The sequence below is a fragment of the Muntiacus reevesi genome, chromosome X, assembly GCF_963930625.1.
Source record: "Muntiacus reevesi chromosome X, mMunRee1.1, whole genome shotgun sequence".
NCBI classification, from domain to species: domain Eukaryota; kingdom Metazoa; phylum Chordata; class Mammalia; order Artiodactyla; family Cervidae; genus Muntiacus; species Muntiacus reevesi.
The window spans coordinates 51,702,578-51,720,820 of NC_089271.1; the positions used below are offsets into that span (position 1 = coordinate 51,702,578).

Sequence of the window (18,243 nt, forward strand, 5' to 3'; positions counted from 1 at the left end):
CTTTAATAATTTTCAAAAAGGTAGTAATAGCCTTTTTAAAATCAGGATATAGTTGATTTATAATATATTAATTTCACACATACAACAAATTGATTCAATGTATTTATAGATTATACTTCCTTTAATGTTATTACAAAATAATGATGTTTATTGTATTGTACAATATGTCCTTATTGCTTATTTACATGCTTATTTCTTTGTTGGTTTCTTTAAGATTCTGCATATAAGTAATAACATACGGTGTTTGTCTTCTTCTGTCTGATTTATTTCACTAGCATAATATACTCCAAGTCCATTCATGTTGCAAATGACAAAATTTTATTCTTTTTATGACTGAGTAGTATTCCCTTGTGTGTCACTCACATACACACACACACATGCATATATATATATATATATATATATATATATATATATACACACACACTCACACACACACACACACATATACATACACCAAAGCTTCATCTGTTATCTGTTTATAGATACTTAAGTTGCTTTCTATATCTTGGCTAGTATAAATAACGCTGCTGTGCATATTAGGCTGTGTGTTTCTTTTCAAATTAATTCTTTTTTGTTTTGGTTATATACCCAGGAATGGAATTACTGGTTCTATTGTAGTTCTATTTTTAGTTTTTTGATGTACCTTCACACTGATTTCCACAGTGGCTAAACCAATTTACATTCCCACCAACAATATATAAAAGTACCCTTTTTCCACATCCTCCCCCCAATGTTTGTGGTTTGTGGTCTTTTTGATGATAGCCATTCTGGGAGGTGTGAGGTGATATTTATAGTGTTGGGGTTTTTTTAATATTTATTTATTTGGCTGCACTGGGTCTTAGTTGTGGTACATGGGATCTTCAGTCTTCAATGCTGCATGCAGAATATTTAGTTAAGGCATGCAAAATCTTTTTAGTTGCCATATGTGTGCTCTTAGTTGTAGCATGTAAATTCTTAGTTGAGGCATGTGAACTCTTAGTTGCAACATGTGGGATCTAGTTCCCTGACTAGGGACTAAACCCAGGGCCCCTGCATTGGGTGCATGGAGTCTTAGCTGCTGGACCACCAGGGAAGTCCCTCTCATTATGGTTTTGATTTACATTTCTATGATGATTAGCAATATTGGGCATCTTTTCATTGACTTGGCTGTTTGCATGTCTTCTTCAGAAAAATGCCTATTCAGTTATTCTGCCCATTTTTAAATAGGGTTCTTTGGTTTTTTAATATTTTTATAAGCTATTTATATAATTCAGAAATTAATCCTTTATCAGTCATATCATTTGCAAATATTTCTCTCTTTCAGTAGGTTGTATTTTTGTTTTGTCAGTGGTTTCCTTTGCTGTGCAAAAGCTTTTAAGTTTAATTAGTACCATTTTTTCTTTTTGTTTAGTTTGCTTTAAGAGACAGGTACAAAAAATATTGCTACAATATATGTCAAAGAGTGTTCTGTCTGTGTTTTCTTCTAGGAGTTTTATGGTCTTATATTTAGGTCTTTAATCCATTTTGAGTTTATTTTTTATATGGTGTAAGAAAATGTTCTAATTTCATTGTTTACATGCAGCTGTCCAGTATTCCTAGCACCACTTATTAAAGAGAATTACCTTTTCTCCCTTGTATATTTTTTTCTCCTTTGTCACATATTAATTGACCATATGCGCATGGGTTTGTTTCTGGACTTTATAATCTTTTTCATCTACCTATGTGTCTGATTTTGTGCCATTTGTTTTGATATTGTTTTTTTTTTCATTTATTTTTATTAGTTGGAGGCTAATTACTTTACAGTGTTGTAGTAGTTTTAACATACATTGACATGAATCAGCCATGGATTTACATATATGCAAGACAGAAAAAGAGACACGGATGTGTAGAACAGACTTTTGGGCTCTATGGGAGAAGGCAAGGGTGGGATGATCTGAGAGAATAGCATCGAAACATGTATATTATCAAGTGTGATATTGTTTTGATTACTGTAGCTTTGTAGTATAGTCTGAAGACACCTTCAGCTACTAGTTTGTGAGTGTGATACCTCCAGCTCTGTTCTTGTTTCTCAAGATTATTTTGGCTATTTGGAGTCTTTTGGGTTTCCACACAAAATTTATTTTTTTTTCCCAATTATTTTTATTAGTTGGAGGCTAATTACTTTACAATATTGTAGTGGGTTTTGCCATACATTGACATGAATCAGCCATGGATTTACATGTGTTCCCCATCCCAATCCCCCCTCCCACCTCCCTTCCCATCCCATCCCTCTGGGTCATACTAGTGCACCAGCCCCGAGTGCTTGTCTCATGCATCCAACCTGGACTGGCGATCTGTTTCACACTTGATAATATACACATTTCGATGCTGTTCTCTCAGATCATCCCACCCTCGTCTTCTCCCACAGAGTCCAAAAGTCTATTCTGTACATCTGTGTCTCTTTTTCTGTCTTGCATATAGGGTTATTGTTACCATCTTTCTAAATTCCATATATATGCGTTAGTATACTGTATTGGTGTTTTTCTTTCTGACTTACTTCACTCTGTATAATGGGCTCCAGTTTCATCTATCTCATTAGAACTGATTCAAATGAATTCTTTTTAATGGCTGAGTAATATTCCATGGTGTATATGTACCACAGCTTCCTTATGCATTCTTCTGTGGATGGGCATCTAGGTTGCTTCCATGTCCTGGCTATTATAAACAGTGCTGCAATGAACATTGGGGTGCACATGTCTCTTTCAGATCTGGTTTCCTTGGTGTGTATGCCCAGAAGTGGTACTGCTGGGTCATATGGCAGTTCTATTTCCAGTTTTTTAAGGAATCTCCACACTGTTCTCCATAGTGGCTGTACTAGTTTGCATTCCCACCAACAGTGTAAGAGGTTTCCCTTTTCTCCACATCCTCTCCAGCATTTATTGCTTGTAGACTTTTGGATACCAGCCATTCTGACTGGCATAGCAGCCATTCTGACTGGCGGGGTTTCCACACAAAATTTAAAATTATTTTTTCTAGTTCTGTGAAAAATGTCATCTCTAGGTAATCTTTTATGATCCTTTGTATTTATGTGGTGTTGGTTGTAACTTCTCCTTCTTCATTTCTGATTTTATTTATTTGGGCCTAGTAATACACTTTAAATTCACTCATATTAGTGATCTTCATTTCTTTTCAACAGAGCGAAATCCCACATCCCTCTGCCTGAAAACTGAAACCTTTCAATCAGAGACACCATATGATCTCTGGGACTTACCTTCCCTGTCCTCCTTTGCCTCAAAACAGCCCCCTCAATAATACTATACATTGACTTCACTACTTCCCCAACAAGTTTCTTATATCTTTCCTTCAAAATAAGCCAAACCAGGCAAGCTACTAACAACAGTAACCAACCTCCCTCAAAGACTCAGTGCTACTTTGATCATGCACACAGAAAACATGTCATCCCTAATCACTACTTCTCTCAGAGACCTCCAGCTCCCTGTTCTCATCTGATTTCCCCACCCTCATGTCCTTCCTCAGGGACAGATAAGCCAAGGATGGAGAAAAGTAGAACCTTAATTACAGGTGACTAACTGAGTGTGCAGTTCCTTCAACACTTCCTCCCCTGATAGAACCTTTGGCCTTGTGGCTGGAGAGACCCACGCTGTGTTCCTTCTAGATAAGCGCCATGAACAGAGGCAGCTTCTCCGAAAACTCCAGGAAAGATAGGCAAAAATTAGAGAAGGAATCCAAGGTGAGTTAATCTGGAGAGGGCAGAGGAGTGGCCCAGGGGACAATGTATGGTGACTAGATTTCTGGGCATTGGAGGTTGGGGGAGGGTCAGAGGCACTGGGAACAAGGAGCAGCATGTCAGGAGGAGATCCAGAGCTTCTGACCCTCACTCTGTCCTTGCCTGGTATCATTGGGGCACTGGATTGGATGGCTCTCAGTCTATTCTGGAAGGTGAGAGAAGAGCATGCCACCAGCATTAAGCACCTACTACATGCCAGACAAGAGCCTAGGCAATGTTACCCATTTTCTCTGTTAGCCATGACTAGAGAGGGATTATTAGCTCCATTTTATAGATCTAACATTGAGGCTCTGCAGCCAAGGAAGAGCTCCTGGCTGAAAGTCAGACATGTTTAGCTGAGTCATTGCTGGGATTTATTTTTCTTTCTTTTTTAGGCTTTCAAGAATATTTCCAAATACTTCTCTAAGCAGGAGTGGGCACGTCTGGGATACTCGGAGAAAATCACCTTTGTGTATATGAAGAGAAACTATGAAACCATGACTCGTCTAGGTAATAGGATGTTCTGGGTCCAGACAAGGCTGGGAATAAATGACGATTCCTCTTTACAAGCCATGGTTTATTCTTCTTAGGCTATGCCAAGTGTCCCACATTTGTTCTTTTCTGTGGGAAGAAATCCCAGGGCAGTTTTCAAGCCTTCTGCTCTTTTAAATCCTGTGCAGGACTGTGGGCTGAGAGTGGTCACAGAGATGCTCAGACCTGAATTCCATGCATTTCTCTCTCACTGGCTGTGGTTCAGATTCCCCCTGCCCAACTGATGAACTTTACTGTTGGTGCTGTGTCCCAGCATTTCCCCCTCCTCTCAGGTTGTCTGTTAAGAAACAAATATTTTGCATTATTCTAGGTCTCAAGTGTACCCTACCAGCTTTCATGCATCCTAAAAAGGGAGCCACAGAATCCAAGCATCGTGATTCTAAAATTGAGAACCCCAAGGAAAAGGGTAAGTGACAGGAAAGAGTCTCCTGAAGCCCATTTATGCTGGATTTCAGATGGGGAAAGATTCTCAGGACTTTGTTCCCTCAAAAGCATCATGGTTGAGTGAAAAAAAAAATTGAATGCAGAAGGTTAAGCACAGTCAGAGGTCATTCATATATAACCCTAAAACATGCAAAACAAGAATATATATATATATATATATTTTTATGGATAGAAAGTATTTGGTAAATGTATAAAAACGAGAATGATAATAAAACCCATCAGACTCTGGAGTGAAGAAGTGGAAAAGGAAGGAGGGTAGGGATCAGTGAGGGCCACACAGATGACTTTAGCTGTGACTTGTTTATAGTGTTTTGTTATATTTTGAATAAAGAGCTCAGAGCAATCTGAAGTAGTTGTGAGATAATATTGAAATCCAGCTAGACCCAATGGTAGATGCGTGTTTCAAATAGTATTGTCCATAATTTTATGCATGTTTGAAACATTTCTTTTTAAAAGAGTTAGTTCTTGCTAAGCACCATTAATGAATCACAGGATAATTAAGAAAAATTTAAAGTGTAAATCCACTCAAAACTTCCAAAATAATAGTGCATAGATAGGTATTGAATAACTATCTTAAGAAAATGATTAACATATTATGTAATGACATATGGCTGTTTGCTTGTGTTTTATCAAAACCAAATAGTTGTCTCACTCCTAATCGAACCTGGTTCTATGTGTTGAGTTTGGAAGAGAGTTTAAGAGAGTAATCTTCCACACATTGACCTTTCCTACTGGTCAATGAGCAGAGGCAATGTAAGGTTTAAAAAGTGACAGATTCTAGAAATCTTTGTGCATCTGAGCAGTGTATGTACTCACTTAAAAAGGAGATGGGATGTGTTCATTTGCTCTTTTGCTCTGACAGCACAGTTGTGAGAAGACAGGGTGAGAATGTTCAAAATGTCTCCAGTAGTCCTTTGTTTGAATCTAGTTTAACAGACCAGATTCCACAAGCTCCCAGAATTACTGTAAGAGGGCTAAAAAGCCAGTGCTTGAGTATCTACAAAGTTTTTGATATTAAAGAGGTCTACAAAGTTTTTGATATTAAAGAGGTATCTTTATACTGGAAACATTCCATAACCACTGGACTAAATCATCCATGGTTCATTTCACATTTAACAGTTTCATTAAGGTGTAATTGACGCACTATGAAATTCACCATTTTAAGTATAGAGTGATTTTTGGCTAAAGACCAATCAATTTACTTCTTTGGGGAAAAAAGTAAGAAATGTATAATAGGATAGGATAAGGCAATGATGGGGTTTAGTTTGCATTTTATAAACCATCAGAAGAAAAATTCTGAATTGATGCTGCAAATAAATACCAAAACTGTTGTTATTCAAAGGCTAGACTCAGAGTAACTCCTTGATGAGTGGACTCGTCACCCTCTGCTGCAGAAATCCCTGATACTACAAGAGTCTCTGCAACTTGAGAATGTTTACCAACAACAAAAACAAATTTCTGACTTGTCACCTCCTTTTAGATGAATCTCCTCAAGGGACTTCCAACATGCAATTGGGAAAATGCCAGAAGGTGAGTGCCTCCCTGATCCAAAGAACCAGAGACTGTTTATCTCTCTGTAGATGTGAATATTGGGATAAAATTGGGAAAATAGCCTGGCCCTCACTGCCTCCCTTTCCTGACCTCTTTATCACAATTCCTGATGTAGTACCAAGAGCTAAATAATAATTAACAACAATTGTGATAGCTGTTACTTCTTTTGATTTCATAGTGATGACATACTATTTTAGGCAGTTCACATGGATTAGTGTATTTAGCCCTTAAAACTTCTATAATGAAAAAAAAAAAAACTTCTATAATGTTACTGCTATTATTATTCCCAAATAATAATGAGGGTGTTATTAGTATTATTAAATACTGCTGTTCATAATAATGCAGATACTGTGGTATAGAGATGTTAAATAATCTGCTTGAGACCACAGTGGCCGTTCCCTTCTCCAGAAGATCTTACTAACCCAGGGATCAAACCTGGGTCTCCTGCATTGCAGGCAGATTCTTTACCATCTAAGCCACCAGGGGAGCCCAACAGTGGCAGTGGTAGTAGTCTAATCCAAAGCCCCAGACCATTTCCAAATTCATAAGCTTTTTCACATGTTTCTGAAGCTCAGACATTTCCCCTAAACTTTGCAGATGCTGCTGACTCTTCTGTTGAGACACCCACTCTCACAACAGGGCCCCTTTCGTGTTGTTTGGGAATCACTTGAGCTGTCAGCCCCTCTCCTGTGAGCTCCTTAGGGACCTTATCTGCCCCTGAGGCATCTCTGAAGCCCCAGTTCCAGCCCAGGAAGACCCCTAGAGGTTTATTGAATAAGTTCTTCCACAATTGCAGATTAAACTATAGTTTAGAGGGTAAAGAGATCTGGTGGTTGGGTTACCAGTACCAGTGTAGACACGGTTGAAGAGAGAATTCAAAGAGGGATCATAAAAGTGTTTGTTTTTATTATTATCACATTTAAACAGCATTTATAGCCTTAGAAGTTTCTTTCACTTAGCTTGTTTTACAGTTGTTTACTGATACATAAATAAGGGAACTGATTATATAGTTATCGTTCACAGTTTTGTAAACAAGAGCTGAATGAAGGTTAGCTTTAAGATCATTGGTCAGTGACACACCCTGACACAAGTAGAATTGGTACAGGAACCACCTCACCTAATTCCACATGAAATGTTCTTGCCAAGGTAGGACAGGATGTCACATCTGGCATCACTTTTTTGGCTGTCTGCGTGAATTTATGTGAACCATTCTCTCTTCTCCTTTCCCTATATTCATCTCTCCCACACCATTTGCCAGCAGTGTTTTGTCCCCTCTGTACATTGTTCCCGCAGCTGTCAACTAGCTTATCTTCAATCCCTTAGATTTTATAGAAGCCCCTCCTCATTTTCATAGACCTCATGGACTGTTAGAATGCTCTACTTTCCCATATCTTCCATGTACCACACTCCTGCTCACATGGAGATTTCTTTTGGTGAGGGTGTCAGTCTGGAAAAAGCGTGAAAACAAGCATTCTAATCCTGGAAACACCCTTCATTTAGACCATTCCATTTCCTTTTAACTTCCTAGATTATTCATAATTTAGGTACAGGTAATATAATGATTCCCCAGACTTGTTGAGAACGTTAATTAAGGCACTGCACAAGAAAACACTTTGTAAGCTCTAAAGCACTTGAGAAATGGATACTGATTGTATGTGACTTTCACGTTAAAAAGGTGGAGTCCAAGAAGCCTGTAAAGGAAAAAAAACATTCGGAGTTAGAACCAGGAACATCAGGCCCAGAGCAGGCTCAGAGACAGCTGTGCCCCCGGGACAACGAAAGTACCTCTTCTCAGCAGAGTAAGAAAACATCAGGTAAGAGAAACAACTTTTCTTACTTGTTTGGGAACAACTCCTCTGTCTTCCCTGGCCATGTTCAAGTGAATGGGTTAGTCATGGGAGATGGATCCTGGACAGGCCTAGGGCCAGGCTGGGCTGAGAGCTTGCTCAGCTCCAGCTGAAACTTTTGAGCTGACTTCCAGGGTCTTCACTGCTGGGGCCTGGATTTGATCCCTGATCAAGGAACTAAGATCCCACAAACCACTGGCATGGCCAAATTTTTTTTTTTAAAGCTAACTTACAGAATCACAGATCTGAGTTGTCGTCGATATGAAAGCCATGTAACTGGAAGAAGCCTTTCAAATTCTCTGACCTCCAGATTCCTAGTCCATAAAATGGAAATAAAGAATCAGAGTTCGCAGGCTCTTCAAAGGTGTTCAATTCAAAGGACTTTGCTGGCACTCCAGTGGTTAAGACTGCGCTTACTCTGCAGGGAGCATGGGTTCAATCCCTGGTGGGGGAACTCAGGTCATTCCATCTGTGATAACTTGGGAACACATCTTACTCAGAGTTTTATCCCCACCCTCAGCTCAATGCCTGACACACAGTATGCCCTTAACGTATCTGCTGAGTGAAAGAAGGTCGGAATAAATGTGGTAAGTAATCTAAGCTTGCTTACTGGGACACTAAACCTGATGATGAAAGGAGCCAGAAGCTAAAACTCTTAACTGCTGTTTGGTGTGTATTTGGTGTGTTTTGGTGTGGGTTTAACCTCTCAGCCTCTTCGAGCCAGAAAGTGTGCAAAACAGACTATGTAGAAGTCCTGTGGCCACTTGGGAGGGAGAAGGCATCTCCTTATCTGACAAAACAGGACCCGACACTCCCTAACCCACCCAACCCCCATTTACCAACTCTTCTCCAGGATCCAAGAGAAAGAATGTTAATGTTTGGGTCCACAGACTGCGAGAAAGAAAACCAGTGGCCTATGAAGAGATCAGTGATCCCGAGGAAGATGACTAACTCTGTAAGTGACCTTTCTCTCCATCCCCACATTCCTGCAAAAGTCACTGTTCTCATATGGTAGTTGTATCCCATCTTGTCACTTTTTCCTTTCTCCCAGTCCCTTGGGGGTGCAGCTCTGAGGCTCAATGAGAAGGATTCCCATGCTTTTTCTACTTCCTGCTCTGTATATCCAGAGATCTTCCCTCCCCAGGATGCTGTGGGCTCCCAAACCCCAGGTCAGCTTCTAGCATGTAGGCCACACCTTCCTCTAGCCAAAAAACTCACTGGACAGTTGACAGAGTCACTGCAGCCTGAACAGAAGGTTGGTCTTAAGGAGCAGTGAGAGGTGCACATAGACCACAAGGCAGGATGGAATCGGGAGTGCACAGGGGCCATGCAGTTCAAAATGAGGAGCTGAATAGTAATTTATCAGTCAGTGGGAACTCGTTGTCACTTATTTTCCTTCTCTTTCCTTGCCTCACCCTCAGGGATGTGACAAGTGCCCATGATAAGAAGCAAAACTTGGTGGCTATTCGTGAACATGGGCACGGCTTTGAATTCCTAGCACGTGAAAGAAGGAGTTCACAACAGTTAAACAAGATTTTTCTTACTGTGTGCCAACCGTTGTTAGTTATTAAAGTTGTGTTAATGAGCAAGACATATACCTAATGTGTGTTTCTGTCTATGTGTCCATGCCTCTAGGGCTTCCCAGGTGGTGCTAGTGGTAAAGAACCTGCCTGCCAAATGAGACGCAGGTTTGATCCCTTGGTCAGGGCAATCTCCTGGAGGAGGGCATTGGCAACCCACTCCAGTATTCTTGCCTAGAGAATCTTATGGACAGAGGAGCCTGGCAGGCTACAGTTCATAGGATCACACAAAGTTGGACGCGACTGAAGTGACTTAGCATGCACACACATCCATGCCTCTACCTTAAAAATAAACAAATATTGTCGTGTATCCTTTGTACAGAACAGCACTAACCTCCCCCTCTCCAGATGTAACTACTAAGGGCAGTTCTGTGTGTTTTATTGCAAACATTTTTTTCCGTATTTACACACACACACACAGGGTACCAATATGAGCATCTCTCACCTGCTTTTCCCCATTAGCAGCATGTCCTGAACAAGTCTGTCTCACTCTGTTTCCTGTTCAGCCGGTGCTCCAAACCCCCATTATTCATTCACTCAGCATCAGTCACTGACAGTAAACGTTTACAAGTTTTTCCCAGTTGTTTGCTCTTCCCACTCTTGTGCACACAGCACTGTGCACCTGTATCAGTGTTTCTTTAGCACATGTTCCTAGAAATGGAATTGTTGTGTCATAGTGTTCATTCATCCAACACCTAATGAGTCTGTACTGTGTACTGAGCGCCATTCTAGGTCCTGGAGAGACATCAGGGAACAAGATAAACAACAGTTCCTGCCCACATGAAGGTGCCAGTCTAGCGGGGGTTGTTGCTAGTTTTTATTTTGATGAATACTGTACCTGTTCTATACTGGAGCGGGATTCTGCAGGTGGTTGGACACCTTGGCTGTTGCTCTCTCTAAGATCTTCAGGCTCATGGGGCTGGGACAGTTCATTTGAAAGTGTGTGGGAGGAGACAGAGATGAAACTGTCAGTTAGGGAACATGGAGGAATAGGGAAGAAGAGGTCCAGTGTCAGGCCCATGGTGAACTGTAATGGAAGAGTTCACTTAGTCATGATTCAAGGGAGCAAAAGATGGAAAAGTCCACTGGACAGAGGCAGAAAATTGCCCAACTCAGGTCCAAGGGCTTGGGAGCTGGGATGGGAGTCAAGTGTTAAGAATGGGACAGTTCTCTCCAAGATGGACCATTGCAGGCCACAGAGCTGGAACAGTCATTTCTGGGGAAGGGAAGAGAAGAGTCTATTTTAGAATAAATCATTGTGTGTGTTGGGGGACATTAAAGCTACCAACAGAAATCCAAGGTGACTTGCATGGGACATCAAACACCAGCCCCAGATGGCGGCAGTGTTGCACCATTTTGACCATCCACTGCCCATCACCTTGGCCTCCTGGCTCTCATCCAGCCTTGGAAGGTCTCCACTCTCCTGCTGAAGCTGCCATCTCCCCTACCCCTCCCTTCATCCCACCTCTGGACTTGTCCCCCTCACCCCAACAGATTTGGATCAAAGATGGGAGAAACCATAAATCAGCAGAGGATGGGCTACTGGACTCTGACTGGTCCCTGTAACTCCAGGTTGGATCCATGGTTGCTGGGCCAGAATTGAGTTTACCCTCTCCTACAAAACTCTATGACAGCTGCAGGGTCACAGGATTGCTGTCCACACAGCAGTCCTGGGGCTAGGCCTGGGTCTGGTCTCCTAAAGACCTTGAGGGTGGGGGTCCCTGCCTAAAAGGGGCTTATCCTAGGAGACTGAGGAGCTCTAGACCTGAGAGGTGCCATAGACCATGACAGACAGGTAGGAAAGGAAGCATAGCTGGGGGTATGGACAGACATGGACACCCACATAAACCCTCTCTGACCAGCATGTTCTGAGACACACTCTTCCTCACAGGGTTGACCCTCCTAGCAGTGGCTGCATGGCTAGGGCTTCCAGGTTTACCTGAGTCCCCACTTACTCCTCCAGGAATAATAATGTCTTGTCATTCAAGGTCATACCTTTGTGTGAGAGAAGTCCCAGGCCCAGGAGTCTGCATCCCAGGCCAGGAACAATGTCTGCAAGAAGGAGAGAGGTGTGATCCCTTGGGGTCTTCCCCTCTCAGCTCACCTTCCATAATAACCATCGGAAGTGCAATTAACATTCATCTTAGACTTGCAAAGTGCCTTGGGTGATACTAAGCATCTTGTATGGATTTTCCCACAATCAACCTCCACAATCAATCTCCACAATCAACCTCTGTGCACAGACAGACATTATCATCATTATGATATTGTAGATGTTACATATAGCTAGAGAGAGAGGTAGTGAGAGACAGAAACACCAACAGACCTCCAGCTTCATGCCAGAGTTCCTCCAGCTGGCACATGCAGGGAGAGCTGAGCTTGTAACTCACTGTGACTTCAGAGACACTAAGGAAGATAGGTACATATTTGGGGGTTGGAGAGACTTGAATGAGCTCTGAGTTCTGCCTCAAATCTAGGGTAGAGGATGTGGAGTCGTTTTTCCAAGACAAGGAACCCTAGAGACAGAGCATGCCCAGAGGGAGAGGCAGACCTGGTGCTAGTAGGGGCAGGGAAGGACAGAGATAAACAGGTGGGTGGGAGAGGGTCTGGCAGAGAGGCAAGGGAGACCCAGGGCAAAGTGTGGGTTATCACAGCCTTGAGGGGTCAGGTGGTTAGGGGCAGAGGTCCCCTAGAACTGTCAGCACACCCTTCCTGATGCTGCAGGGAAACATGGGTGCTGCTCAGGTCAGTGAGGTCACTCTACCTGTGCCTCAGGTAAACTTGCTAGCTTCTAATTTGATGAATGCTGTACCCCAGCCCCCAGTCCTGGAGCAGGATTCTGCAGGTGATTGGATACCTTGGCCTTTGCTGTAAGAAGAAATAAATTCTGTTTTACCCTAGTTTCATTCTTCATTACTCAAATTTAATAATCTGCTAATGAACATCATGTACCTTATTGTCCATGCAAATACAGAAGAGGACATCCAAAAGAGATACAGAAAGATTTGATTTTCCTTTCTCCTGAAGAAGATTGGATGAACCAGCTGAATTTCCCAGCAGAGGAGACAGGTGCAGGGAAGTGTGGCTTGAAAGCACTCTGGAGTCATGATGAGCATTTTCCCTTAGGTTCCCTGGGTAGATACAGCTCCTTCCCTCCCTCCTTTTCCTCCTTCTCTTCCTCCTCCCCCCTCCTCCTCCTTTTGACAGATCCAATTTTTGAGATGCAGAGAGACTATGGTTTTGCCTGATGTCAGAGGTCAGCCTGTATGTGGCCCCAAATGCACCCCGAATCAAGCCTGGGGTCCAATGTGGGTGCATGTGCTCTTCTGATGAGCATCCAAAATGACTTTCTGGTTTTTTTTTTTTTACTTCCAGTCTTTCTTGTTTCTCTTTCAATAATTTTTAAGATTCTTTATAAAGCAAAATTCTGGGAATTCCCTGGCAGTCCAGTGGTTAGGACTCTGTGCTTTCACTGCCACGGTTCTGAGTTCAATCCCTAGTCAGGGAACTAAGATCCCACAAGTCACAGAGTGGGCAAAAACAATGAATCCTATTCTTAGTAAAGAATTGGGAAAACACAAGGACGTGTGAAAGAGAACAGTACATCCATCACAAGAAAACAGTTCTGAGCTTTATTCACCAAGACCCACAGTAAAGAACACATTTTACAAGTGACTTTAAAGCAAATGCTTCACAGAACAATATTGACCCTTATATGTGTGATATTCAACAATATTTTCTATTCTGTTTGTGATGTGCTATGTTATTTCATTCTAATTCACTTAAAATGTGCAATTCTTTTCAGAATTCTTAAAATAGTCTATTGGCCATGAATCACAACCTGCCGTTTGGAAAGTCCTTCTCCAGGGTTCCACTGTGTGTCCAACAGGTGACTTGCTGCTTTGAGTCCTGCAGGGAAGGTTCAAGGAAACCTCATGATGCCCCTCTGAGCCAGGGTCCCCTGGAAGGTGTAACCTAGAGGCTTCCTGCTCCCAGGCTTGGCCCAGGCTTGACCTGGGTAGGGATGAGCCATCCCAGATGTCTGGGGAAAACACTCATGTCTCTTTTTCACTCTCACGCTACTACCACACTCACAACACTTCTGGGATGTGTGGGTTTTTTCCTCACACCAAAGAAATTCTCAGCGTCATCAGCTGGGTGTCCTACAATTCCATTCAATCTTTTTTTTTTTTCCATTCAATCTTGACACTAACGGGAGTTTGTGCAGACAAGTTAAGAGCTCAGTCCCACAAGATTGTCCCTTCCACCTCAGATGCCAGTTCATAGTCCCAAGTTGTCACCTGTACTTCTGAACAACCAGCTGTAAATCAGAGGTTCCCATGACCCCCTTCTCAAATTCGGTCATTTGCTATAATAGGTCACAGAACTCAGGGAAGCACTTACCTACATTTACTGGTTTATTATATAATAAAGGACATGATAAAGGATACAGATGAACAGCCAGATGTAGAGAAACCTGGGGTAAGTTTTGGAAGGATTCGAGGCACAACAGCTTGTGTCTCTGTGGCATTGGGGTGCCCACTCTCTCAGGATGGATGTGTTCATCCACATGGAAGGTCCCAGAACTCCATGCTATTGGGATTTTATGGAGGCTTCCTCATGTAGGCATGATCAAATATTAACTCCATTTCCAGCCCTCTCCCTTCTCTAGAGGATGGGGGTTGGGGCTGAAAATTCCAAGCTTGTAATCATAGCTTGGTCTTTCTGGTGACAAGGACCCTACTCAGAGTTGCCTCATTAGAACAAAAGATGCTGTTAGTGCTCTTATCACGTAGGAAATTACACTGGTTTTGGAGCTCTGTTCCAGGAACCAAGGGAAGAGGCCAATATAAATTTTTTCTATTTCACAACAGGTGGAGAGAGATGCCAGCTCAGGCTCTCTCCTTTTGGTGGAGAGAGATGCCAGCTCAGGGTAGATTGGGTTATAAAGAAATGACAGACAATCAGAGTTTATTTCTCACTGATGCTGCACACCCACTGCAGATAGACTGGGCTCTTCTGCACATTATCAACACCTTCATGCTAGATCTCAAGGACACAGAGTAGCCCCATGGGTGGCCCAGCAGAGAGAAAAGAATGACTAAGCATGAACCAACTTATCAAATGACCAACTCTGACCCTCAAAGGGGTGAAAGTGTGCAGTCCCATGGAAGCAGAGGATATTTGTGAACATTCTAAAGTCAACCACAAGGAGGGTATGACATCATAAAAGAGAGTATGGTGCGGGAGAACTGCCTAAACCAGTGGTTCTCAATGGGAGAGGGCAGGTGTGGATCTTGTTCCCCTAGGGGACACTCAGCAATGTCTGGAAACATTTTTGGCTGTCATGACTTGATAGGGAGATAGGCTACTGGCATCTAGTGGATAGAGATCAAGGATGCTGCTAAACAACTTACAATGCAGAGAACAGTGCCCCCCAAGAAAAATAATCCAACCCCCCCCAAATGCCAATGGTGCCAAGGTTGAAACCCCTAGCTAAAGGAATGTTGTTTAAATGGAGAGATTTCAGGCATTAGACAGAGGCAATCTCTCAGCGAGGGTAGGCAAATAGTACAATTTTTCTCACTCAATTTATCATGAGGCACCTATTAAGCCTTGACTGTGTACAAAACTCTGTAAGAAAGGATGACAAGGTGAGAGATGGGTGCCTGTCATCCTCTTAAGGGAGAAAGTTTATGATGAATGAGTCCTCTTGTTCCCACTGCTCTGAGGGCCACCTCAGCTTAAAGTCAAGGGTATTTGTGTGTAGTTCTGTTTCTCAGCTTTCTTTTCTGTCCCAGGATCAATCTGCTAATCCCTGTGCCAGCACCATCCCATGTCAGGGACCACAGCTCCACAGTAGGATTGACTGTTCAGAAGACAAATCCTTCCTTTTTGTACTTCTTTAGGTCCTTTGAACTCCTGGGTACATTTTAGAATCTATTGGTCAAGTTCCATGATTGAAAAAAAAGGGTCCCTGTTGGGATTCTGACTGGAATTTCAATTAATTCATAGATCAATTTGGGGGTTAATGACATCTTTATGCAGTTGAGTCTTCCTATCCAAGAACCTGGGCTTTGTCTCCATTTTTAAGGTCTTTCTTTAGTCTTCTATAAAATTTTGTAATTTATTGTATCCACATTTTGCCCATTTTTGTTAGCTTTATTTCCTATTATAGTATCTCTCAAAAGAGCCTACATGGTTGGTAGGGGGCCTGAGACTCAGGGGAGTGGCCAGACCCTGCTGTCCAGTTCACATCTAAAGGAACTGCTAAAGGGGACAGATTTACTCTTCTATTAGAGACAGAGGGCTTGGGGTGCACTGGTAGGGGTAGACACCATTTACATTGAAAATCAGCCAACCAACTACACTGTAGAAGGAATTATATAGGAACCATGGTAAACATATTTCTACTTTCGATGGAAGGTACTGGGTGGGGGACAAAGGCAGAAATGAGACTGGGAGACAATGAGAAAAATATACTGTCTTCATAATATTGCTTTGGATTGAGTCCAGTTCACTTTATTCTCTTGGTTTAGTAAATTGATTTATTCTCCTTTAGGGAGACACATGTTCTTGTAGGAACGGTTTTTGAACCCTTGGCATAGGACAATGTTGCTTTGAACAACGTTTTATGTGTTTTACAGTTTTATCTGCACGTGGTATTCACAAAATGCATGGATTGAGGTAGCACCCATTCAGACTGTCCATAAGTGGGTAGGACACCTGAGGATCCTGTTCACTTTGGGGTGATTGACCATGGAGCACACAGACTGGAAGTGATCCCCTCTCTACAAATGTGTTTCTCTCTTTCATTATTACTGTGGAGTCTGAAGGTGCCTCAGTCTCTAATTTGCTTTCTTCTCAGAATTCCCCACACCTAACCTCAGGCCCTTCTCAGGTAGCAAGTAGGGAGTTCACCATCATTAGAAATCAGTAGAGTGCTGTCCAACCATGTAAGGGTGTTGATGACCCAACTAGACCTGTAGTTCTGGGGAGAGTTCTTGCTCTTTCTATGTATTTACCCTCCACCTGGGGTTTCTCTGGATATACTCTTACTTTCTTAGTTGCTTCCACCTGCTTCTTTGGGCTTCTGGTTCTCTTCACACTTGTAAACCTTATCTGCACTGCTTTCTTTTTTTAGAAATCCTTCACAATTCCCAGTTCCTGGATGGCACCCTTTCTTCTTTTCCAGGAATTAATGAAACCTTTCCATCATTTCAGTGGTGCAGTGGGGAGGTAGACAAGCTTGTTCAAACAGCCATCTTCAGATAGTCTTTAAGGGTGTTTTTAAAGTTCCTAGAGAAAAAGTTGTTTTCATTTTATTATATTATGTTCAGAGAAAGTCCCTTGGATTCTACATTTCTTCAGGAGTGATGGTAGTGGTGGTGGAATGTATCAAGATTGTATCTGTGGCCTGTTATGAGTATTATGGGCTTCCCAAGTGGCACTAGTGGTAAAGAACCCCCCTGCCAATGCAGGAGACATAAGAGACTCGGGTTCGATCCCTGAGTCGTGAAGATCCCCTTGGGGAGGGCATGGCAACTCACTCCAGTATTCTTGCCTGGAGACTCCCATGGACAGAGGAGCCTGGTGGGCTACAGTCCATAGGGTCACAAAGAGTCGGACATGACTGAAGTGATTTGGCACACATAGATGCATGGGTATTATAAGAAAGTTGGGCAGATTTTTCACATTCTTTAAAAAGCAATTCTTAGAGTTTAACCTTAGCGGCAAAAGTGATTGATACCAGTCAATCTGTGAAGTGTTGGAGTGGAGTGTACAGTTCAGTTCAATCGCTCAGTCATGTCCAACTCTTTGTGACCCCATGGACTGCAGCACGCCAGGCCTCCCTGTCCATCACCAACTCCCAGAGTTTACTCAAACTCATGTCCATTGAGTCAGTGATGCCATCCAACCATCTCATCCTCTGGTGTCTTCTTTTCTTCCTGCCTTCAATCTTTCCCAGCATCAGGGTCTTTTCCAAGGAGTCAGTTCTTCACATCAGGTGGCCAAAATATTGGAGTTTCAGCTTCAGCATCAGTCCTTCCAATGAACATTCAGGACTGATTTCCTTTAGGTTTGATCTCCTTGCAGTCCCAAGGACTCTCAAGAGTCTTCTCCAACACCACAGTTCAAAAACTGTACAAACGAACCTTTGAATTAACTTAACCTGATTATTCTAAGACCGACTTCTGCTGTTTCTGCCTGTTGATTCTAAGTTTGGAGTTTTTCAAAGGCTTCATTACAAAGAATGGCTCTTGCCTCTGGTAATCAGAGTTGTGATCTCATCTCCTCGGATGTCTGTGTAAGTCTAATCCCACTTCTTTCTATCTCCCAGGAGTGCCTCAGTATTTCTAGTGCCAACCAGCACTGTTTCTTATTTTCCTGGACTTGAGAAAGGAGCAGAGACTCCACAAGAGACTGACCCAGACTTGCCCGTTACTGTACAGGAGTCTCCAGTGGAGGTGTGGGTCGGCGGTGGCCTGCTGCAGGGTTGGAGGCACCGAGCGTAGCAGTG

General features: G+C 42.5%; 1 protein-coding gene across 1 annotated transcript; it reads left to right on the top strand.

The window, feature by feature from the left end:
- Nucleotides 1-3,646: 3,646 nt before the first annotated feature.
- SSX4 (SSX family member 4) lies at nucleotides 3,647-9,692 on the top strand. Its single transcript, XM_065916730.1, has 7 exons — nucleotides 3,647-3,712; nucleotides 4,144-4,258; nucleotides 4,611-4,706; nucleotides 6,225-6,274; nucleotides 7,971-8,109; nucleotides 8,996-9,097; nucleotides 9,564-9,692. The coding sequence occupies exons 1-6, from the start codon at nucleotides 3,647-3,649 to the stop codon at nucleotides 9,091-9,093; spliced, it is 564 nt and encodes a 187-aa protein (XP_065772802.1). The 3' UTR covers nucleotides 9,094-9,097; nucleotides 9,564-9,692.
- Nucleotides 9,693-18,243: the final 8,551 nt, after the last annotated feature.